Raw genomic sequence first — 15,418 nt, 5'->3', positions numbered from 1 at the left:
AATTAAGACGACATCATTTAATATCGTTATCATACTTTTCGATTTGTCAGTACTTATCGGCATTTAAATATGCTTATTATATAGTATCACAAAATAAGGGAACAAACGAGGCAATGGGTCATATTATGTTTTGTTTCATGTTAGAGTTAAGAAATTTTCGTGTAAATTTTAGTTGAGCAAACATTATTTTCTGCTTTCAGTAAAAATTTATTGATTAACATTTTATTGTATCAAAAACACTCCCAAAACCAATTAAGACGACATCATTTAATATCGTTATCATACTTTTCGATTTGTCAGTACTTATCGGCATTTAAATATGCTTATTATATAGTATCACAAAATAAGGGAACAAACGAGGCAATGGGTCATATTATGTTTTGTTTCATGTTAGAGTTAAGAAATTTTCGTGTAAATTTTAGTTGAGCAAACATTATTTTCTGCTTTCAGTAAAAATTTATTGATTAACATTTTATTGTATCAAAAACACTCCCAAAACCAATTAAGATGACATCATTTAATATCGTTACCATACTTTTCGATTTGTCAGTACTTATCGGCATTTAAATATGCTTATTATATAGTATCACAAAATAAGGGAACAAACGAGGCAATGGGTCATATTATGTTTTGTTTCATGTTAGAGTTAAGAAATTTTCGTGTAAATTTTAGTTGAGCAAACATTATTTTCTGCTTTCAGTAAAAATTTATTGATTAACATTTTATTGTATCAAAAACACTCCCAAAACCAATTAAGATGACATCATTTAATATCGTTATCGTACTTTTCGATTTGTCAGTACTTATCGGCATTTAAATATGCTTATTATATAGTATCACAAAATAAGGGAACAAACGAGGCAATGGGTCATATTATGTTTTGTTTCATGTTAGAGTTAAGAAATTTTCGTGTAAATTTTAGTTGAGCAAACATTATTTTCTGCTTTCAGTAAAAATTTATTGATTAACATTTTATTGTATCAAAAACACTCCCAAAACCAATTAAGATGACATCATTTAATATCGTTATCGTACTTTTCGATTTGTCAGTACTTATCGGCATTTAAATATGCTTATTATATAGTATCACAAAATAAGGGAACAAACGAGGCAATGGGTCATATTATGTTTTGTTTCATGTTAGAGTTAAGAAATTTTCGTGTAAATTTTAGTTGAGCAAACATTATTTTCTGCTTTCAGTAAAAATTTATTGATTAACATTTTATTGTATCAAAAACACTCCCAAAACCAATTAAGATGACATCATTTAATATCGTTATCGTACTTTTCGATTTGTCAGTACTTATCGGCATTTAAATATGCTTATTATATAGTATCACAAAATAAGGGAACAAACGAGGCAATGGGTCATATTATGTTTTGTTTCATGTTAGAGTTAAGAAATTTTCGTGTAAATTTTAGTTGAGCAAACATTATTTTCTGCTTTCAGTAAAAATTTATTGATTAACATTTTATTGTATCAAAAACACTCCCAAAACCAATTAAGATGACATCATTTAATATCGTTATCGTACTTTTCGATTTGTCAGTACTTATCGGCATTTAAATATGCTTATTATATAGTATCACAAAATAAGGGAACAAACGAGGCAATGGGTCATATTATGTTTTGTTTCATGTTAGAGTTAAGAAATTTTCGTGTAAATTTTAGTTGAGCAAACATTATTTTCTGCTTTCAGTAAAAATTTATTGATTAACATTTTATTGTATCAAAAACACTCCCAAAACCAATTAAGACGACATCATTTAATATCGTTATCATACTTTTCGATTTGTCAGTACTTATCGGCATTTAAATATGCTTATTATATAGTATCACAAAATAAGGGAACAAACGAGGCAATGGGTCATATTATGTTTTGTTTCATGTTAGAGTTAAGAAATTTTCGTGTAAATTTTAGTTGAGCAAACATTATTTTCTGCTTTCAGTAAAAATTTATTGATTAACATTTTATTGTATCAAAAACACTCCCAAAACCAATTAAGACGACATCATTTAATATCGTTATCATACTTTTCGATTTGTCAGTACTTATCGGCATTTAAATATGCTTATTATATAGTATCACAAAATAAGGGAACAAACGAGGCAATGGGTCATATTATGTTTTGTTTCATGTTAGAGTTAAGAAATTTTCGTGTAAATTTTAGTTGAGCAAACATTATTTTCTGCTTTCAGTAAAAAATAATTGATTAACATTTTATTGTATCAAAAACACTCCCAAAACCAATTAAGACGACATCATTTAATATCGTTTTCATACTTTTCGATTTGTCAGTACTTATCGGCATTTAAATATGCTTATTATATAGTATCACAAAATAAGGGAACAAACGAGGCAATGGGTCATATTATGTTTTGTTTCATGTTAGAGTTAAGAAATTTTAGTGTAAATTTTAGTTGAGCAAACATTATTTTCTGCTTTCAGTAAAAATTTATTGATTAACATTTTATTGTATCAAAAACACTCCCAAAACCAATTAAGACGACATCATTTAATATCGTTATCATACTTTTCGATTTGTCAGTACTTATCGGCATTTAAATATGCTTATTATATAGTATCACAAAATAAGGGAACAAACGAGGCAATGGGTCATATTATGTTTTGTTTCATGTTAGAGTTAAGAAATTTTCGTGTAAATTTTAGTTGAGCAAACATTATTTTCTGCTTTCAGTAAAAATTTATTGATTAACATTTTATTGTATCAAAAACACTCCCAAAACCAATTAAGACGACATCATTTAATATCGTTATCATACTTTTCGATTTGTCAGTACTTATCGGCATTTAAATATGCTTATTATATAGTATCACAAAATAAGGGAACAAACGAGGCAATGGGTCATATTATGTTTTGTTTCATGTTAGAGTTAAGAAATTTTCGTGTAAATTTTAGTTGAGCAAACATTATTTTCTGCTTTCAGTAAAAATTTATTGATTAACATTTTATTGTATCAAAAACACTCCCAAAACCAATTAAGACGACATCATTTAATATCGTTATCATACTTTTCGATTTGTCAGTACTTATCGGCATTTAAATATGCTTATTATATAGTATCACAAAATAAGGGAACAAACGAGGCAATGGGTCATATTATGTTTTGTTTCATGTTAGAGTTAAGAAATTTTCGTGTAAATTTTAGTTGAGCAAACATTATTTTCTGCTTTCAGTAAAAATTTATTGATTAACATTTTATTGTATCAAAAACACTCCCAAAACCAATTAAGACGACATCATTTAATATCGTTATCATACTTTTCGATTTGTCAGTACTTATCGGCATTTAAATATGCTTATTATATAGTATCACAAAATAAGGGAACAAACGAGGCAATGGGTTAACGAACAAAAAATAAAAGTGACTTGATTATGTAAATATAATTCCGATCTTATATTCAAATAACGTTTCTTTAATGGTAACCAAATTATATATATTTAATTAAATATCACATGTATTTTTTATGAAAACTATATAAGTTAACGCTGAATGGTTACTTATAAAAAAACAGTTTGGCTTTCGTCTCATAACCACATGTGTCTATGGAACAACCAGACAGTTACCGGACGGAGAGTGTGTTGCCGGCCCTTAAAAGGTGTACGTTTTTTATACTTGGAGGTCGTATTTGTACACCTTCATTAGGAGCAGAATTCACAGCTCGCTAGTTCGCAGAAGACCATGCCTAGTAAAGCGGACCGACTGAGTTGAAGAAGAAACTTTAATGATTAATTTGTTAGATATTGATGCCACTTGTTGAAATCAACATGGAAACCAGACAGCTATATAAGTCATTGGTAGAAAAGCTTTCGCAGAATCTGAATTGTAGATAGGGAGCGGCACACGCGATCTGTAAATACTACCATCACGATAAACTGCTCAAGCGCAGACCAGCATTGGTATTTATTTTGTATGATATTTACTAGGAATGGAACTTTAAATTCTCGTACTACTACAATACGCAAAATTACTCAATATATACTGGCATAGTAAATATAGATGAAGAATTTGTTTGTTTAGTTGGTAACCTCAGTAAGATAACTAGATTGAAGTAAACAGTCTTCTCGCCTATTTATTTATCTAGAAAGGATATATAACATACATTAGAAACGCGAAACGAAAAAGGTTTTAATGTGAGTGCTAGATAGAAGCGTCATAACAAAACACTTCGATATTCGAAACACTACTATGTCTTATTTACGTAACCTTGAAGTAACTAAAAGATCCCTGTAGTTAGCATATTAGTTATTATGTCAATATTTCTGACATATAACAACTGCGTTAGTGCACATACGTATTAAGACTAAAGGATGTAATAACCAACCATGAACAAACAAAAAATGAGTGGCACTACAACTGTTTAGTACTGGGTCTCAGATGCTTGTAACCGTGTCGTGATTCATTTAGGCAAGTTGGTAATCAGCTTTCTGTACCTGACACACGCCTTCAAATTTTTAGATCTAAGACATACGGTTTACTCCCTATGTTTTTCTTCAGCATACCAAAGTGTTAAACGCGCACGTAGAAAGTCCATTAGTGCCACGCTGAAGCCAGGCTAACACTGCTTGCTACGTACAAATAATTACCGAAGATATTAAACAGCATTGCCAGTTCAATGTCACTAAATTACATACAATTAATATTTGTGGACCTCCCGCTAACCAAATTGCATTAAATAACTGGTTAGGCACAAGCCTCTAATTTAAAACCACACGTAACTTATATTTCTGCAAAATAAAAAAGTAAGACCCACGTTCACAGGAGTCGCTCGAAGCATTTAACTTAGAGGCCACCGCATTGGTTAATACATAATATTTATACATGATCAAGTGATTTTTTTTATGAATCATCATAACAATTACATACAATTTATAATACCTACATATAAATAATTAAGATAATTAAAAATTAATAAAAAGAAAATTCAAACAAATTTAAAAAGTTTGGTCTCTGTGGCGTACACTGCCAGAAACGCTGGCAGAATTTCCTTACAGTATTGCGATACTCATTCGTTGAGCGAGGAAAGCTCCAGCTCTGGGATGACTGATACTTGCTATCTACCCGAGAGTATCTACTCCAAAGGAAGCAAAATCGAAGTTGAAGGAATGACTTTTAAATTTGAGCCGTTTTTTAAAATAAATATATTTTATATTTCTATTTATAAATAAGACCCTGTCTAGAAAGGGTACATTAAGAGCTTAAAAAAGTTTTTAGATTAAAATAAATTCCTATTTAATTTAGTTCGTTTGTTTACGAATATTAGTTATATATGTCATAAACATGAAAATGACACATTCATTATAGCAATCACAGTCCAGTCGTTAATACCAAAATGGTAATAATTATAATAATTTTCCGTAAACGAAATAAATTTAAGTTTCACAATGACAGACCAATTATGCAAATTATGCTGTGTATTAAGTGAATTAATTCATATAAGGCAATACCAAATCACGTAATATTATTTTAATTATAATTCGAATAATAATGTTAAATAATCATGATTTAATAGTAAAACCATTTTTACTATGATATTTATAAGACATATCTTCAATAGCTCGCCGCTATTATAAATAAGTATTTTCACAAAACACATCTATTTTTAATTAAAGAAATAAACAAAAAATAATTTTTTCTTCTATTTTGGATTTTGGATTTGTTTTGGAGCTAAATACAGCTTTTTGTGTGGGTTATAATGTAAGAAATGATAAAAGTAAAATGCTTAAATAATTTTAAAATCATAGTCTATTGAATCCAAAATTTTTATGATAAAACTTTTCGGAAAACAGATTAAAATTCACTTAAATTCCGCGATAAATCATTCGTCTGGGTGGCTTGAAAATTTTGGATTTATTACAAAACTTTACTACAATGCACAAGTTATAAGACGACTTTTGTTAACGTTATTAAACGTAAAATATTACTGGCCAATGCCAGTAAATTTAATCTTTAGAAGATTCTTACCGCGTGATTTCAATTTCTACATGTTCTGTTATCGACATGTGAACACTTGTTATGACTGCGTAAGGATGGAGATGTTTTGAACACAACGCACCCATTAACATGACTGTCCAAGGACTGCGGCAGCTTTAAAATTTAAAATCTTTTTTCTTTAATTTTATTCTGCTAAACTATTCTGATCGACTACATTTACAATAGAATAAATGTATTAAGAACGTAAAAAGGTAAATATGGGGCTTTAAGATTGAAGATAAGACCTAGACATTTAAGACCGCAAAGAACATTCGGCATCTACTTTTATTTTTACTTATCATTACTTCGCTAAGAACATTAAGATTACACTTAGTGATGCCGCATAATATCAAAAATAGAATACAACTTTGCATACCTTGGCAGACATTAACATATTATTGTAATAATAATATATAAATTATATTTTCCGTCTGCAATTATATTTAGGTGCCATATTGTTTGACACAGGTACGTAGATCGTACCTACAACATGTCAATGTAAAAATAATTAAAAGGTCTTGCTCAAGTGAAGTGCTAAGCGTAGAATGCTTTACGTAACTGAACCAATTTTTCATAAATGATTTATTTAAAACTATATATTGTCTTTTGCAATAATATAAAATGTATGACATTTTAAGTAGGCAGAATATATTTTAGACAAGAAGACAAGCTCTCAATAATAATGTTTAACACTAAAATCTGAACCCTTACTAAACACCTTTAAACCAAATTTTATCATCTATGATACCCCGGTAGTTTAGTGGTTTTCTGGTTAATGAAACCTAACATTTCCTTTTCCGTGCGACATAAAATCTATCGGCAAGTGCGACATATCCTGTGCTTATGGGACGAACATCAGCAATTTTGTACTGTATATACAATGCCTGTGATAACCGCAGTCTCAAAACATATCTTTACACGTATTAATTTGTCGAAACTTTGGAGTAGATTTACTACTGCTTTTAATTTTTCACTATACTGAACTGTGATGTATCTAGGCTAGGTTATTAAAAATGTGTGCAATATATAATAATAAAAAACTGTTAGAAATCTGTTTTTGGACTTTCATTTTGAGGCAGCTTTAATACGGTGATTCCTTTCAACATATTTACTAAAAGTACGGCAACCTTATTGTCAACAATTGTATAATGAATTTAAAGAAAAAAGTACAAAGTGTAATTACTGTATAAATTTTTATGAGGGTATAAAACTTCTTGAGAAATAAAAATATTACAAAGTATGTCCACGTAAAAGACCTAAAGCACCAATATATGTATAATCTATAGAAATAAGCTTGAAGCCTTCGTGTTCATTGTTCCAATACGTGACCACGTCCTTGCGAGGCCGACTGGTACTGTCTGAATGACATGCGCGTAGGCAACTTTAACAAGAGGATTAAGATTAACGTATCGAATTCAACCTGCTATGAATAGAAAAACATTCAACCTTGTTATTATGAAAGCTGTATTTTTAGTTACGATGCATCGCTAGTTTTAAAAATGGAACAACCAAGTCAACATTTCTAAATGCTGGATTTAACGCGTTAATTATCTATATTATTCTTTAAAAATGAACCAAACACCAAAATTTCTATAGATCTGTAGTTTATAGGTTTTTCAACATAACAAAAACATACCAGCAATATTAAAAAAAAACAAGAGATAAACAAAAGTATTGACGTTTATAGGGTTACCAAGTTCTATAAATACCTTGTTAAAAATAACGCTTTGGTAACCTGTAATGGCAGCTGGTTCCATAATGAGGTGGTGCGCGGCAACAATTGTCTTAAAAAGCACATTGTCGTAGATTATCACACATCAAGGTGTTCCTTGTGAAACTGAATTAATGATGTATTACCAAATGAGGTCTAATAGAGTAACTTCCTCGGACAAATAATTAGTCTAGCTATTCGCTACCAGTATCTTCGGAGCCTTGCCTAAAGGGATTTCTTTTAATAATACATTTTAAGGTTAGTTATTGTTTTTGTTATATTAGCTTTAAGACTACTTTATATACAAATAATTGGTTGGTTACAAATAATTAATATTTACTATATTAAATCACTGTGAAGTGTTAGCCTAGTGGCTTCAGCGTGCGACTTTCATTCCTGAACTCGTAGGTTCGATCCCCGGCTGTGCACCAATAGATCTTATTTCTGTGTGCGCATTTAACATTAGCTCGAACGGTGAAGGAAAATATCGTGAGCAAACCGGCTTGCCTTAAGCCCAAAAAGTCGACGGCGTGCGTCTGGCACAGATGGCTGATCACCTACTTGGCTATTCAATAAAAAATCATGAAACATATACAGAAATCTGAGGCCTAGATCTAAATAGGTTGTAGCGCCATTGATTTATTTATTTTATGTTAAGTCACTGCATTACTTGTTTAACAAATATATGTTTACTTTAAATCAGTTGTATTAATATAAAAACTATATAGCTCAATTAAATAAATATATTTTAGGTAAGAATGGAAATATACTTAAAGGCGGTGGCCTAAGTAATCGTGAGTCGTGCAATTTGTACTTTATATAGATACAAGGCCGTTTCGTTAAGTTACTCAACCAAAACCTTATCTTCATTAATTACGAGGTAATAACTGATGATTTTAAAAATTAAGCCGTGTAATTCCATAAACTGTTTTATCACCATTGTGGGTTTGTGGTTAAGGAGCATTGGGTTGGTAACGTGAAGAAAAATAATGGAACAAACGAAAAGTTGTTTGACCCATGCCGTATGGAAGTTTAATAAAAAAAGTTCTAATGGTTTGAGCCATTGTCAAATGCATTTTAAATTAAATTTAAATAATTGCTGTTTGATGTTGTATATATAGTAATTTTCTATTTACAAATCTGGATATCCAAAGTTGCTTCCCTCGCACCATGAAATCAATATTCGGTTAGTTTATATACTAAAATTTTTAGGTTTATTTTTATTATCTCTTCATGTGTGTTATGTTTGTATATAAGTGCTTGTCACATTAAGTATGAGTGTATTTCATTTGCCTTGTACCAATGTATCAGTGTCTCGAGCGTTGGTAAGCTTTTATAGATAAATAGAAGTATATAAATAAATCCAAAAAATTAAGTTATAAGATCAGTAAAGCCTTATCGCTTGCAGCAGACTCCGTATTAAATCGAGCTTTAGGAGCTTTAGGAGCCGCCGCAACAATCAAAGTTTCGAACATTCATTCCCAAGACTAAAACTAACGTACGAACTCTATCAAAGACTTGCTACAACCTATAAAACCACTTAGCGGTAGCTATACCCACGTCAACGCAGGTTACGTCCTTACAAGGCCGTCTTGCGTTGTGGGTGGAAACTGGTTGCGCACTGTACGGTATAGAATATCATTATGGATACTCGTGAGAAAGTTGTTTGTGATTTTTTGCTTTGAATTATTTTGTTACCGTACAGGTTACATAGTTAAAGTTGTATTAATATTTTATGATGTATAAATAGAGCTAATGATTGCAATTTAAGTCTGTTGGGTTAGTATTTAATAAGACATATGTATATATTATTACGTTTTTCGAATTAAATCATGGCGGTGGAAAATCACTATAATTTTGAAGTGAAACTTTTTTATCGGTGTTGTAAAATTTACCGTCACATTTTTCGGTTACGCGTCACATTATTCCGTTACGCGAAAAATATATTATAACGATAACAATGATAGTAATAATTGCATTACAATTAATGAAATTCTGTAATAACCATAGTAGTAATAAGGTATAATAAAATAATTGTATTCATGTCCATTGTTAAATTGTTGTATTGTTAAACTTATTTAACTTTATTTAACCAATTTCTGTGAAGTTGCATATAGTAGATCATTTTTCGCAAAATCAGGTCAAAGATATTTCACCTGTGTACACTAGTACACACACATATTTTGTTTTGTTGTTTTCTTATATCATAGGGCAAATAAGACTAGAGTCCTAATAGCCATAAAAGACTGCCTATGGATAAAAAAGGAGTAGGTTCTTTTCGAGCTCGATTCCACAGAAATTCTGCCATTGTGGTGAGGATGAAACCTGGTATATTATTATGATTATGTTCTAATCAAAAGGGGGGAAATAAATATGTTAGTATTAAACATTACTTACCAAGGCCGCATATAAGATAAGTAGGCGGTGGTTTGAGGACGGATCGGGAATATGCTCCACGGACGGTTTCTAAAGCCCGGGGTGCACCTGCCACCAACAGCACCCCAGGTGCCACGTATCCCGCGTACCGGAGTTCCGCAGTGGCAGCAGCGAGAGCACCAGCCCACCAACATTTCGCATTCGCCGCGAGGAAGCTCTGAAAAAGACAATATTCTTATAAAAAAAGTTTTGACGAAAATACATAGCTTATTAGTGATATGATATATGATTAGTGATACCTTTGTATATTATATCCTGAGAATGTTATTGTAACATTCAATTGTATTAAAAAAATAGTCATAAAGAAGGATAATTATTATTACTTTTTCATATGTAATATATATAAATAAATGTAGTGAGAATTACCACATGAAAAGTTTTGGATAGTCCAAAATCCTCCTCTACAATTATACATGTAAGGTAACTTTACGATTCAGTATAGTTTTATTTCAGATATTATTATTATATTGTAAATCTTAGGGTTGGTCTCTGCCCCAAACTTCACAACACATATCAATGATTCTTGCTAGGTTTCACTTTTCATAAGTATAGTATAGACTCAGGAATTCATTTCGATTTCGGAAGTCACAAATAAGGAGTTGGAATGTTGAACTAGTTCCACGACTGGAAATACAAGGCATGCGAATTTTAAGGTTTATTACTGAATCCGCCTCCGCAGTATCTGTGAATAAAACCTTTTTTGTGGTTCTAAAAAGGAAATTTACTTACGTGTAAACAAAAACTATATTAGAGGCGCAACCTTTTTTAGGTCTGCGGTCTCTAATTTCTGTATCTGTTTCATGATCATTAGGCAAGTAGGTGATCAGCCTCCTGTGCCTGACAACGCTGTCGACTTTATGGGACCAAAGCATTTCGGTTTCCTCATGATGTTTTCCTTCACCGTACCAGATAATGTAAAATGCGCACATAGAACGGGAATGCATTGGTGTACAGCTGAGGATCGAACCTACGACTACAGGGATAATTTGCACGCTGAAGCCATTAGGGCAAACAATGCTCTCTCACGTGTAAATAACCAAAATGTATTAAATCGGACGCCATATAAACTTTCATACAAAATTCCATCACCCTACTAAAAGCCTGCTACTGAAAGAGTCTCCAATACAGACCACGCATTCCAAAGTGCATGCAATCAATTCAAAAAGACTGTTAGGTCGCTTGCACATTCTACTTGGGTATCTTGAAGCAGTGACCCCAGCTCAAATATGGTTATATATAGATATTATTATGATTATAGACACAACACAATTCAATTTTCTAACGACTTTGTTAAATAATGTACTGTATAGTATTGTCTTTTATTAACATAACCGTCCGTTAATCCGTTAAAAGTGTTTTCTTTAAATGTACTGTATTTCAATAAAAAGCATTGGCGTTTACGTCATTTCTGTTCCGCGAAACAGTTTATCGTCTGTCTCATCTAATGCGACCTTTAGGCATACGTTTGTTTCACAACTGTGAATGTGAAAAACTATAATAATAAACCAATTCATAAAGATCGTTGCGTTGCTTGCGCATTCTGAGCTATATTGACAGCTATCACCAACGCAGTGTGCCTTACATGGGTAGACGTAGCTCCTATAATTTGTAGAACTTAGTGAATCACAAATTTCCATCATACACCCGTAATTGATTTGTTCGGTGCATGCAAAAGGACGCAGTGGCATTTGTTAGGCCAAGTTGCGAAATTCGAAATGCCAACGAGACCATGTCAAGGCAACTCGTACAGAGAAATGCTCGCTTTCATTCGTCATCTTAAACATACTATATGTCATATATACAGCTTTCATCCGTAACTTCACCCTCGTTACGTATATTTTGACAGATTTTTTTAGGTTTCAATAATATTGGTGTTATTTTAATTTACATAAAATTTTACGGTCAAGTTTATCGCGTTCAGTTGCGGACCGGGACTTATTACGTAGGGCAAGGATGAAGTCATTGTTTATTAACACGCTAGTCTTAGGAAGTACAAGTTCAAATTAAAAAAAAATACCGTAAGGCTATTCAGAAACAGGATTTAGCGCGAACAATGACTCCGGTACGTCAAAATCCTAAACATTTTTGACGTACGGAAGTCAGACTTAGCGCTTAGATCTAGTTCGTAATAGTTATGTATGTTTTTTTTAATTATCACGACTGAACGACACAATAGATATTTTAGACTTATTGAACGTTTAGGTACTGAAGTGGTCTATTATTATACACTCAAGAACTTTAATCACATTTAATTACTTTCAGATTATAAATAGCAGAAAATAATAGCATAATGCTAACTTGCTAAATCTGTCATTTAACATCATTAAATCTCATTTGCATAAACTATCATTAATTCACCAATAAATTCTTCGACAGAAAACTAATACGGGCCAGTAAAAATATACACCACCAATACTACCAATACACATATATCGCGCACAACAGCTATGTAAAACGTCTATAAATGTGTACGAATGCGGTCATTCACATTTCACACCGCCATAGTTCACAAAACTTGCCGTAAAAAACTTGCCTAACGAACCAGAATTCATCCATAAAGACATGAGTATTACTGTAACTGTACAATTTATGTATCGCGAATTTTATGATCGCTTAGCAAATTTAATTTTATTTACATTTCATGGTATCCGATAAATTACATTTCATATCGCTAAGGTTTGGGTGGTCGATACAGTATTGATTCTTGTTATTCCTGATCTAGGACACAGGAAAAAGTTGCACTTCAAAAGAAAACGGAATATGATAACTACCTAACTTAAATTTTCGTTTCGTGATAATCTTCGGTAATAGGTGTAAAAAAAATACTATTATGAAATTTACTTAGGTTTGTTTTGGAAGAGCAGGGACACATGTATTTTTTATTAAAAGGATTCCCAAATCATACACATTCAATAGTTATAATGAATAAACACGTTTTAATTTAATACACACGTTCAATAACAGTAAATGTTTTACTTTGTTCATAAAACTACTGGCGGTTATGTCGATTCACAAGTATCCTTAACAAATGTGAAACCAGCTGCCCACTAAAGTATTTCCGATCCAATTCGACTTAGGGTACTTCAAGAAAAGAGCGTCCGGTGAGCCTCCTGCCCGTGTTGTTAAAGAAATCTAATAAATACTTTTAACTTTATAATTCCAGATAATCTCCAATACTGATGTTAATTTATTAAGCCCATACCTTTGTAAGACGGTATAAGCACAAAACCCTTAGCTGTGTTGGAACCCCTGCTTTTAACCTATATACACTTTAACCTACGGACAGAAAAAATCTATGTGTCAGATATAGAAAGACCATCCATGACTTATTGGGAGACTACAAGCATTGTAAGTCTGTGTCAGTGGGACTGACTTCTGGCCTTTTGGGATTATAAGTATCAATGGGAAATCACTTACTTATAAGCTTTACCTATGTACCATGTAATATTGAGTGGTTTCTTTATAGAATGGGGGAGCAAACGAGGCCAAGAGACGCCCAAAAAGGGCAGTCATCGCAGCCCATTTTAGTGGGTGCGTTGCCAATTGCAAACACATAATCATGTTTCACATAACAATGTCATTATTTATAAGTCTTTCAAAGTTTTTTTTAACTGTATAAGAATGTATTATCAATGGTGCATATCATTTCTTTATAAAGGCAGGACTCACACGGGAATGTTCACTAACCGTGAATATAAACACGGGTTTATATAACGACCCTTTTCTTTTAATATGCGTCGTTTGATAGTAAAATGCAAATCGAATAATACAGGAACGAGAATTACGCCTTGACTTGACTTCAAGAAATGATTTATTTATTAGTCCGCTTAAAATGTTCTTTACAAAACCAACTAATAGGAATAATGAGGCAAAACAAAGTGCAAAAATAACCCTTTAATACCTTAGCTTAAGAGTGTACACTGATCACTAATATAAGTGCAAAAGATAAATAAAGAGTGCCACAACATAATTATTAGTTAATTCAATAGAATAACTATTAAATGTGTTGTGTTGGCATAGTGGCTTCAGCGTGCGACTCTCATACCTGAGGTTGTAGGTTCGACCGCACAGCCGGTAATAATAATAATAGCGTATCAATAGACTTTCTTTCTATGTGTGAATTTAACATTAGCTCGAACGGCGAAGAAAACATCGTGAGGAAACCGACCTCAGACCCAAAAAATCGACAGCATGTATCAGACATAGGCTGAGAGCTGAGGCCCAGCAAATTAGCCAATCAAATTAATATCTACAATACAAAAATGAATCGCAAAATGTATTGGTAAGCGCATAACTCTACAACGCCTGGAACAATTGTACCAATACATGTAACAAACAATTGTAAAAATATTTGTCACTTTTAGGTTCCCACTATCCTTTTAGATTATTTTCCAATCAGGGTTGAACAAGTTCGCCTCTTATTTTGAAGCCCTCTAGCAGACATCCCGGGGTCGGGGTTTTTTATTGAGTCGCAGAAGAGTGGCCAAAGTTCGTGGAAGCGATACTTTGGTCACCCGAGCTGAACCTCACACGTCGGCCTATCATCAGGGTTATGGCAGAACCATCACCCTCATGAGAATTTTTTGCGCCGACTATAAAATTGGTAGGAACAAAAAACTGCCACATTTCAAATCTTTTTGACAGAACGAAGTCTGTGGGGTCCGCTAGTATATATATATATATTTCAATGTATTTGTAGCTTTAATAAAATTAGCGGGAATGTATCAACTATTTTATATTCGTATGAACAGAGAAATGTAGCTCAGATAACAATCAGTTCTCACATTTAGTTCCGTGATTAAATTAATTAATCGTATTGTTGTTTGACTGTTTGCATTAATTACGTGTTTGTACGTTTGACCTCTGCGTGGGAATAGAAAAGAAAATGGCGATTTTCTTTTCATTTTTATTGTGGTAAGAATCTTTTGTTTAGAAAAACTTCTTTTACTTTCATTCACGAAACAGTTATGAAAACCAATACCGTTCAGTAACTACGGCTTTGTTAAAAAAATTGGCCAGATATTATTTTCAGCTTAGAATTGAATCAATGGAGAGTTAATGAGATTATTCATTGAAAATGCAGCGCATAAGCAGACACAGAAAATATACAATCCTCAAATATATAAAGATAAACATATCAAGTTACGGTTAAACAAATGATTTTTTATTCTCCTGAAAAAGATTACAAAAAGTACATATTTCTTTGGTTTTTCAGTCCCTTTACAGGTCAATTTTGTAACTTGAATTTGTTGCATAACCTTTATTAAACCGTT

At 32.1% G+C, this 15,418-nt stretch overlaps 1 protein-coding gene across 2 annotated transcripts in view; it reads right to left on the bottom strand.

The window, feature by feature from the left end:
• The window catches only part of LOC123714357 (putative uncharacterized protein DDB_G0277255), a 157,538-nt gene that overhangs the window by 62,357 nt on the left and 79,763 nt on the right, over window positions 1-15,418 (bottom strand). For both annotated transcript variants that reach the window (XM_045668583.1, XM_045668584.1), the window contains exon 3: window positions 10,107-10,302. In XM_045668583.1, the coding sequence (XP_045524539.1) occupies window positions 10,107-10,302 (196 nt within the window). The remainder of the gene's footprint in view (window positions 1-10,106; window positions 10,303-15,418) is intronic.

Source organism: Pieris brassicae, chromosome 9, assembly GCF_905147105.1.
Source record: "Pieris brassicae chromosome 9, ilPieBrab1.1, whole genome shotgun sequence".
NCBI lineage: Eukaryota > Metazoa > Arthropoda > Insecta > Lepidoptera > Pieridae > Pieris > Pieris brassicae.
Note: the sequence above shows the minus strand (reverse complement) of the source record. Positions and strands in the feature narration are given on the sequence as shown.